General features: G+C 37.5%; 1 protein-coding gene across 1 annotated transcript in view; it reads left to right on the top strand.

The window, feature by feature from the left end:
* The window catches only part of PIGK (phosphatidylinositol glycan anchor biosynthesis class K), a 132,027-nt gene extending 113,440 nt beyond the window's left edge, over nt 1-18,587 (top strand). Inside the window, exon 11 of the mRNA XM_082686617.1 lies at nt 18,242-18,587. Coding sequence (XP_082542743.1) covers nt 18,242-18,358 — 117 coding nt within the window. The 3' untranslated portion in view covers nt 18,359-18,587. The remainder of the gene's footprint in view (nt 1-18,241) is intronic.
* Nucleotides 18,588-22,163: the final 3,576 nt, after the last annotated feature.

Genomic DNA, 22,163 nt, shown 5'->3' with positions numbered 1-22,163 from the left:
GGGTGAGTGGGAGAGGGAGAAGCAGGCCTCCTGCAAAGCAGGGAGCCCAATGTAGGGCTTGATCCCAGGATCCTGAGCCACCCAAGTACCCCAAGTTTTCTATATTCTTTCTGATTTTTTTAAACTTATTAGTTCTGGGACACCTGGGTGGCTCCAACTCTTGGTTTCAGCTCAGGTCATGATCTCAGAGCTGTGAGATGGAGCCTGGTTAGGAATCTCTGTCCCACTCCCTCTGCCAATGAGTCCCATCAATCAACAAATACTTGCTAATTCTGAGTGCGTGCTGAAATGTACAATTATAATTTTTGCCTTTTCTGTCAGTTTTTGCTTTATGTATTTGAAGTTCTGTTGAAGTATAAACAGATTTAGAATTCATGTGTCTTTTTGATTAATCTATTTATCAGTGTGAGGTCATTTTTAATCCCTATAATATCCCTTGTTCTAAATTCTACTCTGTTCTAATGTTAATATAGCCTGCCCAGCTTTCTTTTCCATGGTATGTCTTTTTTCATTTGTTTACTTTTAATCTATCTGTGTCTTAAATTTAAAGTAAGTTTCTTATAGACAGAATATCATTGAATTTTATATAATTAGTCAATCGGCAATATTTTCCTTTTAATTGGAGTATTAAGATCCTTCCACTTAATGTACTTATCAGTATTTAAATTGCATTTAACACTGGTTTGGTTTAAATCTGCCATATTGCTGTTTGTTTTCTATTTGCTCCATCTGTTTTTAGTTTCTTTTTCCTGCTCTTCCTGCCTTCTTTTGGATTGAGTATTTTGTATGACTCCATTTTATTTCTATTTTTGGTTTGTTAGTGAATCTACTTTGTTGCCAGTGTTGCTCTAGGATGTATAATATATACATCTTTATTACAGTTCCTTTAAATAATATTATACTATGTATGTATAATATAAGAACTTTATAATGGTATATTCTTAATCCCTCCCTCCTGTCCTTTGTGCTGCTGTTTTTGTATGTTTTGATTCTACATGTTACGATCCCTATACTACATTATTGTCATTATTGGTTTAGTCAATTACCTTCTAAAGAAACATGAAAAAGAGGAAAAATATTTTTATATTTATCTACCTCTTTACCACTTCTATCTCTCCTCATTCAGTTGTGTAAGATTGCATTTCTGATATAATTTTCCTTCTGCCTGAAGAACTTCTCTTAACATTCCTCCTAGTCTGAATCTATGATAGATATACCTTACAGAGTGTAGGTATTTGGTATATACTATCTTATAGTATAGGTCTGTTGAATTCTCAAAGCTTTCATTTTACTAAAAAATGCCTTATTTCACCTTCATCCTTGAAAGATTTTTTTTTCACTTGGTACATTTTCCCTAGAATTCTAGGTTAACAGATCTTTTCTTTTAGTGCTTTAAGTTGTCTTTCTACTATCTGGCCTCCTTCAATCATTCTTTGTTCCTTTGTACCTTTTTCTTAAAAGGCCAGGTGGTAGATACTTTAGGGTTGAAGGTTATCTGGCCTTTGTTGCAGCTACTCAACTTTGATGTACCATAAAGGAGCAGTAGAGGGGTGCCTGGGTGGCTCAGTCAGTTAAGAGGCTGCCTTCGGCTCAGGTCCTGGTCCTAGGGTCCTGGGATCGAGCCCTACATTGGGCTCCCTGCTCGGCAGGAAGCCTGCTTTTCCCTTTCCCACTCCCCCTGCTTGTGTTCCCTCTCTCACTGTGTCTTCTCTGTCAAATGAATAAATAAAAAATCTTAAAAAAAAAAAAAGCAGCAATAGATAATATGAAAAAGTGAATGAGTATGGTTGTAGTCTAGTAAAACTTTATCAAAATCACATGACTGGCACATGTGCTGTGGTTTGCTGAACCCTGCTGTCTAAGAACAAATCTCTTTTCATCTGATTGCTTTTAAGATGTTCTCTTTATCATTGTTTTTTTGGCATTTTGATTTTGATTATCCTTTTGCGTGGTCCATATCTGTTATGCCTGGTGTTGAGCTTTGTGGGTTTGGTGGTTTATAGTTTTTATGAAATTTGGAAACATTTCAGTCATATTTGTTTTAGATAGTTTTCTCCCTCCCCACTTGGGACTCCAGCTGCACAGATGTGATCTGGCTTGAGATGGTGCCACAGGCCACACTCTGTTTATTCTTTTTGCTGCTCTTTTTCTTTCTGTGCTTCATTATGAATAATTTTTGTTGTTCTTAATAGTTTCTTGCTAATTCTATAGTGTCTAATCTGTTAATTCCATTCAGTATATTTTTTCATTTTCTGTATCGTATTTTCAACTCTGGAAATCCTGTGTGGGCCTTATTGATGTATTCTCTTTCTCTCCTCACATGTTCATGGTTTTCTTTATATCCAGTTTATAATAGCTATCTGAAAAGAAAGCCCTGTCTACTAAATCCGTCGTTCTCAGGTATGAGTCTGTTTTAATTGAGAGATTTTTCTCCTGGCTCTGGGTCATATTTTTCTCCTTTCCATGAATTTTTGTTAATTGGATGCTAGATATTTTAAGTTTTGTTGTTGCTCTTGGATTTGGGATTTTTGTTCATTCATGTAGCAGTGTTAGATTTTGTTCTGGGATCAGTTTGATCCCTTTAAGAACTGCTTTTCAGTTGTTAGAGGCAGAACCAGAGCAGATCCTTCTCTGGAAGGTGGGATGGGGAGAGAGCCCCACTATTTCTGATTTATCCTGCCTTATTCTGCGTTAGACCCAATATGAGCTGTGACAGGTGCTCTGCATATTATGAATTTTAGGAGTGTTTGGCCTGTTGGTTTTGGTGTTTTGTGTTGTTTTCCTCTGTCAGCTTCTTTTTGTGCATGCAGAAATGAGCACTGTACAGAAGACTCCAGAAGACCCTTCACAAACCTCTGGAGCTCTGTCCTGCTCCCTCCTCTTCAGTAGTCTGCCCTGCAAATTCTAGCTGCTCAAACCTCCCTGTATGTCTCCTTAACTCAGCAAGACTGCCAGGTTTTGTTTGGGTCCCCCTCCTTGTGCTGAAGCTTGGGAGCTTTCGTCAGGCAATAGGCTTGGGCACTCAAAAGACTCGTTTTATTTGTTTCCATTCTACCAGGGGTCAGAAAACTACTGCAAATTGTCCAGTACCTGAAAACCATTGTTTCCTACCTTCTGTATTATTTTCTGTTTGTCCAGAATGGACTGGTAGTTCCTGAAGCATTAAACCTAACATCGGCAGAAGCAGAACTCTGATTACCTCTTCACAGACACAGATAAATAACTGTTGATAAATGTACTTTTATTATTTATTTGTGGGAACAGTGGGTTCTGTCTTAAGAACTAAGAACTAAGGGGTGCCTGGGTGGCTCAGTGGGTTAAAGAGTCTGCCTTTGGCTCAGGTCAGGATCCTAGGGTCGGGATCGAGCCCTACATCGGGCTCTCTGCTCAGCAGTGAGCCTGCTTCCCTTCCTCTCTCTCTGCCTGCCTCTCTGCCTGCTTGTGATCTCTGTCAAATAAATAAATAAAATCTTTAAAAAAACAAAACAAAAAGAACTAAGAACTAAAAAAACAGATTCATGTATTTCAAACTTCAAATTGTTTTCATACTTACTAAATAATGTTTTTAATTTCTCACTGGATACTTAAAATAGATTATATTGTTAATTGATTAATGCAATTCTTAATTTTTTCCTTAAGTCATAAAACCAAGAGTATAAACTAGCAAATTAGTACTTAATATTTGAATATTTGTATTTCTTATTTTCAGGAAGAAAATAATATGTAACTAAGACAAATTGGTTGCTCTATTTTATTTGAGGGCTATGAAACCTTGATAAGGTTCAGAAATGGATAAGGTATCACTAACAGATCACAGTGTGGTAGACTAACACCCATAAACTGACTGTTGTGTAAGATAGGACCCAATTACCATTGGTGTCTAGAGAAAAAGAAATTAATTCTTACTGGGGTATGAGAACAGGCTTCAGCTGGAGGTGAGATTTGAGCAGGGTTTTAGAGAATGAATAGATATGGAAGAATAGGAGCAATTAGAGTAGAATATTTCATTGTCTTCACTTATTTTTTTAAACATATAAAGTTAGTATCTTAATCAGTTATTCACCCAAGGAACAGTTGCCAGGACTAATGAATAGTTAGTTTCATTTTAAGTCTTCATTGTTAACTAGTTTTCTCTTGCTGTGTAACAAACAAACTTAGTGATTTAAGAGCATTAATAACAGTTCTTTGATTAAGGTGTCAACCAGGATAGCGTGTCATCTGAGGCTCAGGGTCCTCTTCCAAGTTTACTAGTTATTGGCAGAATTCAGTTTCCCCCGGTTGTAGGGCTGACTGAGGCCCTGGGCTCTAAGAGGCTGCTTGCTTTCCCTGCCTGTCCTTCATGCCACAACATGGCCGTTTGATTCTTCATGAGCAGCAGGAGAGCATCTCGGCAGTGTCTAATATATTGATCTCTTTGACTTCTGTCTCTGATATATAGACTCTTTTAAAGGGCTCACCTTGGGGCTCCTTGGTGGCTCAGTCATTAAATGTCTGCCTTCAGCTCAGGGCATGATCCCAGCGTCCTGGGACTGAGCCCCATATCGGGCTCCCTGCTCACTGGGGAGCCTGCTTCTCTCTCTCCAGCTCCCTCGTGGTTCTGTTTCCACTCTTGCTATCTCTCTCTGTCATAAAAAAATCAACTCTTTAAAAAAATAATAAAAAAAATAAAGGGCTCACCTTATTAGGTCAGTCCCTCCCCCCAGGATAATCTCGTTTTTTATTCACTGAATATCAACTGATTAGGGACCCTAATAATATCTTCAGAATCCCTTCATCTTTGATACATAATGTAACCTAATCATAGGAGAGATTAGCCCATCAAATTTACAAGTTCTCTCCACACTCAGGGGGAAGGGATTTACACAGGGAATGTACATCAGGGAGAGGGAATCTGGGGGCTGACTTAGAATTCTGCTGACCACAGTTTGATTTATACTATTAATATAATTTGAAAAGTACAAATTATATTTTATAAAGAAGATAAAGAGAGACTGGAAATACTAATAAACCACCACAGATCAAACCATTGAAAACAAACAGCTCTTTTCTAAAGTTATTAGAATTGTAGTTTCGGTATACTGTATTTTTTTCTTTAAAATGTAATTTTTTTAAAAGATTTTATTTGTTTATTTGACAGACAGAGATCACAAGTAGGCAGAGAGGCAGGCAGAGAGAGAGAGGGAAGCAGGCTCCCTACCCAGGAGAGAGCCCGATGCGGGGCTTGATCCTAGGACACTGGGATTATGACCTGAGCCAAAGGCAGAGGCTTTAGCTCACTGAACCACCCAGGCGCCCCTTTAAAATATAATTTAACTGAACTGATGTGATCATTATATTTTAAGAAAAGAATTTCATCAAAACTTTGGAAATTTTCTGTGTGCTTCCCAGTAAACACATATAATTTTGAAAATCTTCAGTTTCTTCTCTGTACATAACTTTAGTGCTTAGATCTCTGCTCTGTTAACTATTTTGCAGTTCTGTGGTAATGTTCTCCTAGCAACATGAAAGGGGAGGCTGAATATTGTGCACAATTGGCAATGCGGTGTTGCTTAGTTACCTATCTTTTTAATTTGAAATATTAGGCATTTCAATAATGGGTGGCCCTTAAGCTCTTAAGTGTTCGCTCACGACACATTGCAGTGTTTTATGTGTGCTTTTCACCTCTGTATTATAGCTGTTATTGTGAAAGGTTAAAAAAAATAGGACTGTATTTAATAGCAGTCCATAAAGTACTTTAACTACATAAAATCAGTCATTTTACGAGAAGTTCTAATATGGACACAAATGAAATTATAAGCTACATTTTAATATGAACTTACCTCAAATGCAGCTTTACTACCAAATGCAGTAATTATACCAATCTGTCATTTGATTGCAAGGAAAATCATTGTAGAGTGTCTAAAATATTACCTATAGTTGTTTTAAAAATAGCAATCTTGTTATACTCCAGGGGTATCATTAAATACATACTGAAAAATCACTTTATTATGTTGTCATGCTATTCATGTTACATTTTCTTAAAGTTAGGATATCAACTACTAAACAGTATTATTGCAGTGCATCTCCTAATTTGGAAAAGATGAGTTTATGAAGATTCTTCAAAGTGGATTCTTTCTTTCTTTCTTTCTTTTTTAAGATTTTATTTATTTATTTGATAGTGAGAGAGAGGGAGAGAGGGAGAGCGAGCACAAGCAAGGGGAATGGCAGGCGGGAGAGAGATAATCAGACTCCCTGCTGATCAGGGAAACCTGATGTGGGGCTCCAGCTTGATCCCAGGACCCTGAGATCATGACCTGAGTCAAAAGCAGATGCTTAACTGACTGAGCCACCCAGGCACACCTAAAGTGGATTCTTTCAAGAGAAGTTTTTCCTATATATTCCCTTCCCCCTGCACACACACAGAATTATTAAAGAAATACATATCCATTGTAGAAAATGTATTTCCAAATGTATATACAAGTTTAGAGAAGAGATTAAGACTACCTAATTCTGTTTCTTCCAGAGAAATATTATTAAGACCTTAATATATTCCTTTTCTTTGAATATTGTTATAGATCATATTTCATACATAATTTGAATCTTTTATTATTACAGCATAAGCATGTTTCTAAATCATTAAAATTGTTTGAGAACATTTTTGATTACTGTGTATGTAGGTGTACCATATTTCCTGTATTATTATTTATATGGATTGTTTTCTGTTTTTTATTATGTAAATAACACTGAGAAGAAAATCTGTGTAAAACCTTTATTAGCATTTTTTAATTTCTTAATATAGATCCTAGCTCAGAGTGTAACAGTTCCTCTGAATGGAAAGATACAAATATTTTAAAGACCTCTAAATCTGTTAATTATTTTTCTGAAAAGTTGACCATCCTCATTAACATTTACTAGTTTAATTTTTAAAAGATGAAGAAATAGTTAATATATTATTTTTTTAAATATTTTATTTATTTATTTGACAGAGAAAGATCACAAGTAGGCAGAGAGAGAGAGAGAGAGAGAGAGAGGGAAGCAGGCTTCCTGCCGAGCAGAGAGCCTGATGCGGGACTTGATCCCAGGACGCTGAGATCATGATCTGAGCCGAAGGCAGCAATTTAACCCACTGAGCCACCCAGACGCCAAATATATATATATATTTTTTAAAGATTATACTTATTTATTTGACAGACAAAGATCACAAGTGGGCAGAGAGGCAGGCAGAGAGAGAGAGAGAGATGGAAGCAGGCTCCCTGCTGAGCAGAGAGTCCGATGTGGGGCTTGATCCCAGGACCCTGAGATCATGACCTGAGCTGAAGGCAAAGGCTTTAACCCACCCAGGTGCCCCAATTTTTAATTTTTTATAATCAAGATGATTGAGTTTTTTCTATGCTAATTAGCCATTTGTAATTATTTTGTAAAAATTTTCATTTCCTTATTCCATTTATTAATAAATCTTTGTGTCTTACTGTTTTCAGGGAGATCTTCATGTACTAAACTTAACCCCTTTCTGTCATATTTTCCCATTTATTCACCTTTTGATTTGTACACTTTGCAAAATACAGAGCTTTCAGAAAAGTTCTTTTAAGAATCTCTTCACCTTTTCTTTTTGATTTTCCTTTATTGCTTTTAGATTTATAAATCCCTTTAGTGTGCAAATTCTCCTACATTTTATCTGTTTTTTGCTCCATTCACCTGTGGTGGGCACTGACTCAAGCTAGTAGAAGCTTCTTATCTCAAATCCCAACTCACAACTGGGCATTTACAGGATGAATCTTTCTAGCCCTTGATACTTGCTATGCCCAAAGAGCATCCATTCTTTAAACAGTGCTTCCCAGTTGGTACCGTCCTGGGGGCTCAGCAGCAAACTAACAGATGAAATCTCCACCATCATGGATCTTCCATCACCTTCCTTCTGCCTTTCAGCAGTGCCTAAAAGGCACTGCTCTGCTCTCCACCAACTGAAATATTGCACGTTTTTCAAGGGCCAGTTCTCCTAAGAAGTCCTTTCTGAGTCAGCTCGCAGGACCTTTGATTCATGTGTTCTGCTCCTCACAATGAGTTTCCATTGCCACTGCTCTCCACTGGTACTTTTTTAAAAAAGATTTTATTTATTTCTTTGTCAGAGAAAGAGAGAGAGAGAGAGAGAGAGCAAGCATGGGGAGTGGCAGGCAGAGGGAGAAGCAGGCTTCCCCCTGAGCAAAGAAGCCAGATACAGGACTTGATCCCAGGATTCTGGGCTCATGACCTGAGTCAAAGGCAGACACTTAATTGACTGAGCCACCCAGGTGCCTCTCTCCACTGGTTCTTTTAACATAGCTACCGTTAGGATGTGTCCCTAGGTACCACTTCACAAAGAAGATTTTTAAAAAAGATTCTACATCTAATATTTTTATATCTAATTCTAAACCATGTAAAGTGTGTTTTGTTTTATAATGTTGGGCTAGAAACAGGACTGTTTTTACCAAATGTCAATCCAGAGCACCAGTAAGAATATTTTCTTGCCCACTGATCTGTGATAGCTCTTTTATTGTGTACTAAATTCTTGGCTACTGGGATTGATTGCCTGCTTTCTATTCTGTTGCATTGATCTTTCTATTTTGCATGAGAACAAAATTATAGATTGGCTTTATCATATCTTTTTTTGTATTCAGGACTGTTTACTTGTTTTTTATAGGGTAATTTGGATTGTTTACCTTAAATCTCATGTTATGGCTATTTATGTTATTTTGTTTTTTATTACTGTTGTGAATGGAATTTTTTTTCTGTTCTGTTTTTTTACTCATTTTTGGTAACATATTGAAAGACTTTTTTATATTTACCTCAAATCTGAGCTCTTTATTGTTCATAATTATGGATTGATTTTGTGGAGTTTGTTGATATCTAATCATAATATTTGCAAATGAAAATTTACTTCTCCTTACTAGAAGTTATGTCTAGATTGGCTGGAAATTCCAGAGCAATATTAAGTAATAATGTTGACAGTGGATGTTCTTGTCACAGAAAAACTAAAATCATAGATAAGGAAAAACTGTGTTCAATTTTATATTTAACAAATTATAGTAAAAAATAAAGCATCTTTAATTATCTTAGATTAGATTAATTGCTTTGCAAATCTACCATGAGTGAGGTGCATCAAAATCCTGGGAGATCATCATTTCCCCAGCAGGGGGCAACAGCTGGGTAACACTAATTACTAACTAAAAAGGAAAGGAGCTAGACTTCTGGTCTAGATTGTGGGTGGGAGGAGGAAGGCTAGAGGAAGCTAGGTGAATTGATCTCTGGGTTCCCCTACTTCATTTCTTGGAGAGCAAGCGATTCCTGGCATGGTGCCAAGTAGAGTCTGTCTTTTTCCAGGCAGACTATAAGAGAGAGCTGGAAGAGCATCCATATAGCTCCTTTACTGGGGAAGTTGTGCAAAGAACATTCATGAACTGTACCTCTAGAAGACCAATAGCGGGTATTTTTCCAGGATGGCTTCATGAGAGTCTGGCTCTGGATAACTGTTCAGGTGTGACAGATGCTAGTTGAAGTCCTTTGTGAAAGTTAGATGAGTTAAGGGGGCAGGAATTCTTATTCTAGCAGGTCAGAGGAGGTTATTTTGTCAGACCTCCCTCACCTCAGCGAAGTTCATGGTGGACAAGAGGTTGATTAGTTGCCTTTAAGCTGTTCTTAATTATACCATTCCTGCAGAAATCTGAAGCCACATATATGTAGATGGGAACTTTATTTTCTTATGATAATAAAGGATCAGGGTGTTCCTTCTACATTAATTACATCAGTGGTTGTATTCCATAGCTTTTGATGCTTAATAAACCACTCTAGGAGCGTCTGGGTAGCTCAGTCAGTTAAGCGTCTGCCTGTGGCTCAGGTCATGATCTCAGGGTCCTGGGATGGAGCCCAACGTCAGGCTTCCTGATCAATGGAGAGCCTGCCTCTCTCTCTTCCTCTGCCCCTCCCACCATTTGTGCTCTCTCACTCTATCTCAAATAAATAAAATCTTAAAAAAAAAATCTAAAACATAGTGGCCTATAGTATCAACCATTTTCTGAGCTTTTAATTCTGCAGGTTGACAGGTTAGGCCAAGTTTAACGAAGTAGTTCTGTTCTTGGCTGAGTTCCCTTGTGAGTTTGTGGTCAGTCCTGGGTTGGTTAGCCGGTCTGCTTCTGGGAATTGGCTGGTTCTTTTACGGGGATCCTGAGTTCTTTTCTATATGATGTCTTTTTCTACAGAAGTCTTGCCTAGATATTTTTTCATCGTGGTAGCAGATTTCTGATAAAGCAGAAGCAAGCAAAGCCTTGGAATTAGGACACTTGCTTGTGTTGCATTTTGTCGACCAAAAAATGTCACAAGGCCAGCTGATTCAAGGAGCAAGGATATAAATTCCATTTCTTGGTGAGAGTTGCTATAATGGCACATATTGCAAAGGGCATGGATACAAGGGAAGTATGGAGAATTGGGCCATTTTTTGCCATCAATCTGCCACAATTAGGTGAATGAAGGACTCAAAGGATGTGCTTAGGACACTATTTTCCTTGTCAATGTGGATTTTAATTTTGCTCCCTTTTCATCTCAACCTGTTGCCCTTGTATCTTATATAATTTTTCTCTTTGTACCATTTTTTAAAAATTTTTAATTTCTTGGACATCTTTATTCAAGTCAAGCCAAGTAAAATTTTTCCAAAATTATCTTTTGGTTCTGTATTACATCTTATTCTGAGATATGTTCTCTGCATCTTCAGGATATTTCTTTCTCGTGTGTGGGAGTATTTTTACTCATAGACTTCTCTGTGTTTTTTCCTTTTTCTTAGAACGCTGTTGGTATGTGCCAACAGAGGGTGTGGATGCTTCTCCCTCTCTACTTCAGTTTGAATGCCTTCTCAGGCCTGCATCTGAAGAATAATCTGTTACACATTTCCTGTGATTGGCAGGCAGTCATCAAATGTAGTTTTGCTAAACTAAACCAGGATCCTCTGCTACCATGCTCCTTGTGCCTGGTTTGGGGGCACTTTAAGAAGATGAAGTGTATGGAAAAATCTGTTTCTTAACATGTGCTCCTAAAAGGATTTTTCCCGTATTTTCCCTTCTCTTCAGAGCTTCTCATGTGGATATTGAAACTTCTTAGACACAGTGAACCATTGTCCGTTGCCCTCTACCTTCTGACTCATTCTTTACTGGGAATTGTATTCAGAGGAATAAAGAGGTTTGCTGTTCGGATAGGAATGAGTTACACTACTCTGGCTGCCTCATAAAGCCACCCTTCTACTTTGTAAACACTATTTCTCTTGAACAGCAGGCAGAAAAAAGGAGAGAGCTAATGTCCCTCTCTCAGTTGACAGATTTACTGTGTTTCACAGAGCAAAGCAATCCTTTGCATTGTGTCCACTAATCAGGAAAACCAGGCCACTATTAATTTGTTTGTAGACCTGGTTTCTAGGACTTTGAGATAGTGAAATAATCTAAGGTTTCTCATCAGAGGTTAAATTCATTTTAGTTAGGATGTGCTCTTGTCTTTCTATGTCTTTATATGTATTTTCCGGAGAGGATGGGAAAGGCTGCACTGGAGGATTCTACTTAGATGCCATGTTAAGCTAAGAGTCCAAGTTGTATTTAATTAATAATTTGCCATTTTTTGTTAATCAAAAAATCTAATGACTACGTAATAAAAAAATAGCATCTGCAAATAGCCATTTTGAAAGCTGAAATTTGCTTCTGTTAGCCTGTACAGTGTTATACTGTAAATAGATATAAATTCCATTATAATTTTGGAGTGACCACATTTCATAGTTCTCCATTATTACATTCAAAGGTCTAGCACTTTGTTCTTCTCTCTGGTCCTCTCCTGGGCATCAGTGGTCAAAATATGGGACACATTTTGTTGAAGGACAAGGAGACAATGCCTCCAGAATTCTCTGAGCCAGTCTTTGGAATAATAGATCAAAATAGCTGCCAGGACTAGTCTTGGGAGAAATGATAGTGATTTCCAAAGAAGCTGTAGTCGCCTTCTTCCTGGCAAATGTTTCTGACTAAGTTTCAGATCTAATGGTACGACTGTGACCTCAGGGAATCCATCTCATTGGAAAGTAACCCGAGTTTCTACAGCTGCAGAATTAAGATTGCTATTAACTACATGATTATTATTTCAGTAATCTCTAATGAATCATAGAATTTCAGTGATGTTCACCTTTTTTTTTTTTTAAAGCATGGGTTAGTTTAAATACTATCTGAAAGTTACAGTATTTTTAAACTCAAAAGTTCATATTGCCTGAGCTGTTTTAGCACTGAAATTCATTAAATTGGTTTATGGAATAATTGATTGTATTATATATTATAGCCTATTCTTGTATAGGTAAGAGTTTAATGCCAGATTTTGATAATATTTAAATTTTTTAAGCATTAACCTGTGTGCGTGTGTGTTCTCAAATACCATCTAAATCAGAGATTCCTGGATATTGGGGAAAATGTGAATCTTGTTTCCCCCCCATTAGGTCAATACTTTTTTTTTTTTTTTTTTTCAGTGTATCAGAATTCATTGTTTATGCACCACACCCAGTGCTCCATTCAATATGTGCCCTCCATAATTCAATATGTGCCCTCCATAATACCCACCACCAGGCTCACCCAACTTCCACCCCCCGCCCCTTCAAAACCCTCAGATTTTTTTTCAGAGTCCATAGTCTGTCATGGTTCATCTCCTCCTCCAATTTCCCTCAACTCCCTTTTCCTCCGTGTTATTTCTTATGCTCCACAAATTAGTGAAACCATATGATAATTGACTTTCTCTGCTTGACTTATTTCATTCAGCATAATCTCTTCCAGTCCCGTCCATGTTGATACAAAAGTTGGGGATTCATCCTTTCTGATGGAGGCATAATACTCCATAGTGTATATGGACCACATCTTCCTTATCCATTCATCTGTTGAAGGCATCTTGGTTCTTTCCACAGTTTGGCAACTGTGGCCATTGCTGCCATGAACATTGGGGTACAGATGGCCCTTCTTTTCACTACATCTGTATCTTTGGTGTAAATACCCAGTAGTGCATTTGCAGGGTCACAGGGAAGCTCTATTTTTAATTTATTAAGGAATCTCCACACTGTTCTCCAAAGTGGCTGCACCAACTTGCATTCCCACCATCAGTGTAAGAGGGTTCCCTTTTCTCCATATCCTCTCCAACACATGTTGTTTCCTGTCTTGTTAATTTTGGCCATTCTAAGTGGTGTAAGGTGGTATCTCAATATGGTTTTGATTTGAATCTCCCTGATGGCTATTGATGATGAACATTTTTTCATGTGTCTGATAGCCATTTGTATGTCTTCATTGGAGAAGTGTCTGTTCATGTCTTCTGCCCATTTTTTGACATGATTATCTGTTTTGTGTGTGTTGAGTTTGAGTTCTTTATAGATCCTGGATATCAGCCTTTTGTCTGTACTGTCATTTGCAAATATCTTCTCCCATTCCGTGGGTTGCCTCTTTGTTTTTTTGACTGTTTCCTTTGCTATGCAGAAGCTTTTGATCTTGATGAAGTCCCAAAAATTCATTTTTGCTTTTGTTTCCTTTGCCTTTGGAGACATATCTTGAAAGAAGTTGCTGTGGCTGATATCAAAGAGGTTACTGCCTATGTTCTCCTCTATGATTTTGATGGATTCCTATTTCACGTTGAGGTCTTTTATCCATTTCAAGTTTATCTTTGTGTATGGTGTAAGAGAATGGTCGAGTTTCATTCTTCTGCATATAGCTGTCCAATTTTCCCAGCACCATTTATTGAAGAGACTGTCAAAGAAGACACAAAAAGATGGAAGACCATTCCATGCTCATGGATCGGAAGAATAAACATCGTTAAAATGTCTATACTACCTAGAGCAATCTATACTTTTAATGCCATTCTGATCAAAATTCCACCAGTACTTTTTTTTAAAGATTTTATTTATTTATTTATTTGACAGAGAGAGAGATCTAAATAGGCAGAGAGGCAGAGGGAGAGAGGGGGAAGCGGGCTCCCTGCTAAGCAGAGAGCCAGATGCAGGGCTCGATCTCAGGACCCTGAGATCATGACCTGAGCCGAAAGTAGAGGCTTAACCCACTGAGCCACCCAGGCACCCCTCCACCAGTATTTTTCAAAGAGCTGGAGCAAACGATCCTAAAATTTGTATGAAATCAGAAGAGACCCCCAATTGCTAAGGAAATGCTGAAAAATAAAAACAAAACTGGCGGCATCACGTTGCCTGATTTCAAGCTTTACTACAAAGCTGTGATCACCAAGACAGCATGGTACTGGCATAAAAACAAACACATAGGGATGCCTGGGTGGCTCAGTTGGTTAAGCGGCTACCTTCGGCTCAGGTCATGATCCCAGCATCCTGGGATCGAGTCCCACGTCGGGCTCCTTGCTCGGCAGGGAGCCTGCTTCTCCCTCTGCCTCTGCCTGCCATTCTGTCTGCCTGTGCTCGCTCGCTCTCCCTCTCTCTCTCTCTGATAAATAAATAAAATCTTTAAAAAAAAAAAAAAACAGACACATAGACCAGTGGAACAGAGTGGAGACCCAGACATGGACCCTCAACTCTATGGTCAAATAATATTCGACAAAGCAGGAAAAAATATATAGTAGGTCCATACTCGTAAACTGAATTTCCAGGGAACATCTTCAAACTTTTGTATAAAGATGTGCTTCCATTAATAACTAATAATGACAATCTTTTCCCCATTTATGGAAAAATAATTTTTGATTTAGCTTTTTCATCCCTTTGGCATTGGTTACAATTTGTCTGAATAACAGAAAATAAACATGACAAAAACCAGGCACAGTGGTAACTAATGTTTAGTTCACTCACTTGTTTTTCATTGTCACATGCTTGTGGTATCTACCTTCCCTATCTTTAATATAACTGAGCTTTATAGTAATCTAAATATTATAATCTGTATATTAATCTATAATCTTTATATTAATCTGTATTTTCTACTGGAATTAAATTAAGATTTTTCATAGTGTGTCACTAATCTTTTCCATCTGAAATGCCACTGGACTTACCATCTTGTAAGATACTAGAAGGAAAGAACCTCTGTCATCATCGTCATTTCACATGTGATCAGAGCCGTTTCAGAGTTTTGCATAGAAAGTAATATGAGGAAGAATTGCATTACGATATTTTTGGTGTTTGGGGAGTTTTCTGGAAGGAATGAGAATAGACAGACTTAGGGTGGCACATAACCACTGTAAACAATACTGTCAGTTGTATTTAAATTATGTGGTTGATTAAAAACTGCATTATGATATGGAAATAGGTGGATTTCTCTCCTATTAGTTTGACTAGTTAATTTTGAATTAAAATTTATACAAAAATCAGATTGTTGCAGATACTGCTCCTCATAATTAACAAACACAAAAGAAAGTTATCTAAAAAGTATTTTGAATTTCAAATCATCACTTTTCTAGGTAGGAACAGGTAGTTATAGACTACACTTTCAGAAAACACATCATTGATGTAATTGTGCATTCATTCATTCCCAGAAGGTCTGTGTTACTATGCCCATTTTATAGATTCGGAAATTAAGAGTGACGAAGTGGCCTGACAGGTAACATGGGCTTTGACTGTTAAAACTAACCTTTGAAACCAAAGCAGTTGATTCTAAATCCAATGCTCTTTGAACCACACCACACCGAACCCTTGTTTTTAAATTATTTATTTAATTGTTTAAATTATAAAAGTAATGTGTGCTTGAAACAAACAATTCCTATATGGATACATATGAGGCTTTTATTAATATTACAAATATGTATACATATTATACAAATATATATTTGTATTTTAGAACAGTGTGTCTAGCAGCAATATGATTGATACATGGAAAAGAGAAGGCATCTTGGAGGAAGAGAAGCTAGTTAGGACACTATTTCAGTGACCCTGACAAGAAATGATAAGAACTAGAACTAAGATAGTGGCAGTGGCAATAGAAAACTTAGAAAGGACAGACATGATAGTTAGAAAACCTGCAAGAATTGGGAACTCATGAAGTGGGAAGGTCTGAGAATTGGGGGAGCTAGGAATGATTTCCAGCTTTATCACTTTGGTAATATGCCACTGATATGGATGCAGTGATGGAAAACAGGAAAGATGTCTGTTAATTGTACATAAACCTAGGATTTTAGCATATAGTTCCATGTTAGTGATACAAATTTGGGAGTCATAAGCTTGCTGACAGAGGTCAAAACCAGGGTACAGTTGTCACCCAGGGAGATTATATAAAGGGAAAGAATAAATGGGCGAGGGCAGAGCTCTAGATACCCCTAGCATTTAAGGAGCAAAGAAGACTGAAAACAGATGGTTAGAGAAATAGAGGAAAAATCTGGAGAGAGTACCACTGAAGCCAAGAGAGGAGAATTTCAGAAGAGAAGGAAGAAGTTACAGAAAGATAACCTAATTGAAAACCAGGCATTTCCATAGATAACTTCTCCATTTATAAAATTAAAAGAAAAATAGTTTCATTGTATCAAATATTCCTTTGAATTCTTTTAGTGGGTTTTTAATGTTGTATACTTTAGACAACTATCAGCTATTTTAAAGTATAGATTATAAATAACTATAGAATGTGGCAGGATATTACTAGTATGGCCCTTACCAATGAATTCTGGCTGATTTGACTTGATTTGTTTTATATTTAAGCTTGCCTGCCTGCCTGCCTGCCTGCCTTCTTTCCTTCCCTCTCTTCCTTCCTTCCTTCCTTCCTGCCTGCCTGCCTTCTTTCCTCTTGTAATGTGATGAGTTTAGGATTGAATAAAGAATGTTAGGTTGGGAAACCAAACTGTAACGTGCAGGTGCCTCTAAGAGATTTATGAACCTTCCTTGGCTAGTTTACATGGTGACTAAAGAAAATTTTAGATTACAGTTTCTCTTCACTCAGCTCTACTCTAAAACATGATTCTAGGGACGCTTAGGTGGTGCAGTCAGTTAAGCAACCGACTCGGGTTCAGCTTGGGTCACGATCTCAGGTTGTGGGATCGAGCCTTTTCTTAAAGGGCTCCATGCTCAGCACCATGGAGTCTGCTTAGGTTTCTCTTTCTCCCTTTACCTCCCCCCACCAATATCACACACTCTCTCTCTCAAATAAATATATCTTTAAAAATATGTATGATTCTTGGGGGGTGCCTGGGTGGCTCAGTGGGTTAAAGCCTCTGCTTTCGTCTCAGGTCATGATCTCAGGGTCCTGAGATTGAGCCCCACATCTGGCTCTCTGCTCAGCAGGGAGCCTGCTTCCCCCCCTCTCCCTCTGCCTCTCTGCCTATTTACAATCTCTCTGTCAAATAAATAAATAAAATCTTAAAAAAAATGTATGATTCTCATAGCATAACTGTCCTTACAAGCTTGGCCAGTAGTTCAGGAAGTAAACCTCATAAAAAGATGATAGTTGCAGACCTCCCAATTTCAGGGACATAATGTAGCTGTTGCAGTGACAACTAAATGGAGAGGACTGGTCTGCCTTTCCTTGCTGGACAAAGAAGTACACAAGACACTTGGCTGGGTGTTGAGAGGTAGGAATAGACAAGGGAATATAAAATGGACTCAGCCAAACTTTTCCCCCTGGGATTTTGCAGGGAGATAACTGATAAACATAATTATATTACTAGATAAAAGAGTAGAAGGAGCTACACATTCAAAGAAAAGAATATATCAGGTGTGAAAACCTGAAGGAGTTGGCATTTCAGTTGGTGAGTTTCAGGTAGGCAGAGTGGAGAAGGAACATTGTGTCAAGGGCTTAACATGACCAAAGGTATGGGCCCCCAAACAAGTATTTGTTGAATAGCAGAACAAATGGAATTGGATAACATTTGTTTTTCCACTGACTTAATGAGTATAGTATATGTATGTCTCCTGTGTGCCAGGCACTGTGGCAGGTGGATGCTGGGAATACAAGCAAGAGGGCCCTCATAGAGCTACAGTCTAGTGGGAGAGACAGACAAAAACCAACAAACTAATGAGTATATAAATTCAAAGTGCAAAGGACTAGTAGGCTATGGAAGAGAGATGTTTGGCTGGGTAGTCAAGGAAGCCTCTTTGAAGAAACAAAATGGCATCTGAAACTGACCTTCATAAGAACCACGTTGAACTATTTACCCAGTTAGAAGCTTTTGTTGTTGTTGCTGTTCTAATACATTTAATTTGGTTAAATTACTCCCCCTTCAAACATAGGCTGTGAAATTTCTGTCTTCCATCAGTATTTGTTTGACCCAATATTGTTAAGTTCACCATGTCCTCTTTGTTTTGCAGAAACCAAAGCTGAAAGATTGGCATCCTCCTGGGGGTTTTATTCTGGGATTGTGGGCACTCATTATAATGGTTTTCTTCAAAACATATGGAATCAAGCATATGAAGTTCATTTTCTAGATGTGTGAAGAAGACGGCATAGAAGACTGCAACCTTGGATAAAATTTTACGTCATTATGCTTTTTAAAAAATACATTGTTCTTGTGTGAATTTGGCAAAAAGTATAGGGGAACTAAATTTGAATGAACTATTTTATAACTTAAAGAAAAACAACTGTTAATGCAGGTGCTTAGTAGCATTAATTGTACTTTTTTTTGTTGTGCATGTTATTAAAAAGATTGGACAAAGATCAGAGTATATTTAATGGCTGTTTTTGAAAATAAAAATTTTCCCTATCTTACCCCCTTTTCATTTGGAAAAGAAGAAAATGTAAAGACATTTAAATTCTCATTAGCAGAGGTAATTTCTGTCAGGATTTTTGTGTGTGTTCTCCTGGTCTCTTTTTTCTGTGTCATATTTCTTTCCTAAATAGCGATCGTATAGAATATTTCATTCTGTAATTTTACTTTTCATTTTACAATATGTTATCAACCCTTCCCCTCTCCTTGGACATTTTTCAGAACACATTGTGAATAGTTGCACAGGATACATTTTATGAATGTATAGTAAGTTATTTAACACTCTTCTATTATTGGAGCTACTTACCTCGTTCTCAGAATCTTCCTTTGGTTCATTCTTCAGTGTGTTAGTATTTTACTCTGAGCCACTCATAGAATTCTGCAGCTTTAATTATATGTAAATATTTTAAAAATGAGCTCCTTAACTGAAGTCTTCAGAACCTTATTTGCTGTCAGTTTTCTGGAAAATATTAGACCTTTGAGAATTTCATATTATTGACTACACAAGAGAAACATTTTTTTTAAAAGATTTTATTTATTTATTTGACAGAGAGAGATCACAAGTAGGCAGAGAGGCAGGCAGAGAGAGGGAAGCAGGCTCCCTGCTGAGCAGAGAGCCCGATGTGGGACTCAATCCCAGAACCCTGAGATCATGACCTGAGCCGAAGGCAGAGGCTTAACCCACTGAGCCACCCAGGTGCCCCCCATCATTTTTAATTTCTAAGCATTCTTTGATCCTCAAGAGTTGATTGCATCCTCTACAGTTTCCATATTGAAAGAGACACTGTTTCTTTTTGTTTAAGGAAAGCCCTGTTCACTGGCTGGGTCTATACTTTTCCTGAGATAATCTCATAGAGTGGATGACTGTCTGGGAAGTTCACATGTAGGGCCCTACCTTCATGTTTGATGCATCACTTAAGGCAGGAAAGACCTTTCTGCTCTCTGACATCACTTTTTTTTTTTAAGCCAATTAGCCATCTTCCTATCTTTCTCTCATCACTGGCAGTAGTGTTGCGATTGTGTTTCGCCATCAGCCCCAGATACTGGATTTTTAAAAATTTGTTTGTTTGTTTGTTTTTTGCATATAGAGTGAAAAAAAACCATGAAAGTTAAGTATTCATGTCCTACAAGATATCTTTTTGTATTTTTTTACCTTTTTATATTTTGTTTTTTCTAAGAATTTATGTGTTAATCTTTATTCATTACAAAGTTCTGATTTGTAATTATAGGTAACATTAAGAAGACAACTCTTCCTCCACAATAAAACCTCCTAAAATTAATATTCCATAGGATTTGTTTTCCTTTTAACACTTAAAATATTACCCTTTAATTACATGCAAAATGGTCATACTTTTCATAGGCAAAGAATTAACTATTAACTGTCAGGTTAGAACAAATGATATTAAGGCTTTTTGCCAGCTCTGAATCTTCATTTGAATTGATCTTTTTATTGGTGTCTAGATAAATTCAAATATTTTATCTGAATGAATGGAGAGGGATTCTTCTGTACAGAGGGAAAAACAAGCTTACTATTGACTAGCCAGATCATAGTAGCACTAAGAGACGGAAAAAGTTGACCATAGAACCCTGCAGACGCTTACACAAGGTCATGAACATTAGGGTGAGGCGGAGCTATTTAGCGTCAAAAGGAAATATGATTGATCTTGAGCTGAAGTAATTTAGTCTGAATATAATGAAACGTACCCTGATGGCAAGGAGAGGCAGTAGAAGGTGCCCTTCTTAGTTAAAACCAAACTGGGAAAAGTAATCCTGGATATAATATACAGGATTAATTTTGTCGAGGCAGAGTTTCAAAGGGCAGTTATTTCTCTTTCTGTTTCATTATTGAATTTTTAGAATACAGTTAAAGCAGAAAGCTTAAACAATGTTAAATGTTCAGCTCATAACCATAATCTTTTTACATAAAGTATACTCTGCTTTCAATAATAAGTAAATCCTCTGCATGTGGTAAGTGGGTAATATTGTAAGTGCAATTAAATAGTCCAGACTTTAAATTATACCATAAAAGCGCATCCTTAAATATATTCTGGAGTCACAAAATGCTGAACGATGGAAAGGGGTTTTCTTTTTGCTTTTTTCACGGTGTTGTGAGGATCAGATGAGATAATGTTATGACTAAACACTTCAGAAATTGTAAATATGTGGTGGTGCTGTTTTCCTTATTTTGGCTTAGGAAGATATCAACAGGGAAGTTTAATGATGCCGCTGTCCCTTGTTCTGCGGCACGCACATACCTGTGTAAGCTACTTAGCTTGCTGTTTGTTCTCTGGTGTTCTTTTTCTCCCCCCGCCATGGTGTCCTTCGGGGAGACAAGGAATATAGTTAAATGGGTCCTGGCAGACCTGGCCTGACCTTTTAGGGGAGGGACGGGATATAATGATGCCATTCGGCAAAGGCAGCCTGCGGGAGAAAAAAGAAACCAAACGATGTGGATTTTAAAATTATGAAAGGCATTCATTTGCAGTTTATGAAAGGGAAATGTAGTTTGGATGCAAAGCTGATTAAATTGGATCAAGAAAAATTGGAATTAAGTACATAAAATAATGCATGCATTTATGGTTTCAATTTTTATATATCCTCAGCTAGTTGAAAATGATGATTCCCACAACAAGCATAACTCAGCTTGTTTCTGCTTACTGAGTATTTTCTACTATGGTATATGTTGATAGCATTTCTTCCATTATGTATGTTGTATAGCAGAGTTACAGTTACTGTGGGAATCATAATTTGAAATTTTGACTCGCGTGTTTCTGGAATCTTTACAACAAATGTTGCATTAACATAGAACTTTTTCCATTGATTTTTACCAAAATTAAATCCATCTGTAGCAGTTTCCATTTTAACTTGTGAAAGAAATATTTTACAAACATACCACAAGGTATGGCTATAAAATAATGAGATCAGTATCCATTTTGGCTTATGAAATCAGCCTCATTACCTCATTGTGGCATCTTTTACCCGAGGGCATTTACCACAAATTTAGTTCTCCAGGATCGCTGTTCTCCCCATCTGCGCATGTCCTTGCTGTGTAAATATGAAAGTCTTTCCATTCATGGACAATACACTGTGGTAATACCCAGTCTTTTTTTGCTCAGTGCAAATATGTTTCTGTTTTGGGAAGGTGCTGTAAAATGTTTGGTTTCTTCTAACTGTGAAGACCCTTGAATATGGAATTGATGTAGTTGAAGTTGTGACCAAGACACCAGTTATTAAAAATTCACTTACTTCAAACAGAGCAAGGTCATAAAAAGGGGCTTACTGTTTGGGCTGCTTGCTGCCCCAGAGTCCTCAGAGGACTTCCACATTTGCCCGTGAAATACTCAGTCACAGGGTCTCCCGGGTGAGGCTCATGTGATGGGACTCATGTTCCTTATGATCTGACCTTTTCCTACTGTGGAAGTGCCAGCCGCTGACTGCACCAGAGCTTCAGCGACAGCTGTTAGGGCAAATGTGGAGCACTTTCCTAGGGGTCATTAAATCAGGTCATAAATGAAAAGCACCTCATA

This window comes from Mustela nivalis (assembly GCF_964662115.1).
Source record: "Mustela nivalis genome assembly, chromosome: 10".
Lineage (NCBI taxonomy): Eukaryota > Metazoa > Chordata > Mammalia > Carnivora > Mustelidae > Mustela > Mustela nivalis.
Note: the sequence above shows the minus strand (reverse complement) of the source record. Positions and strands in the feature narration are given on the sequence as shown.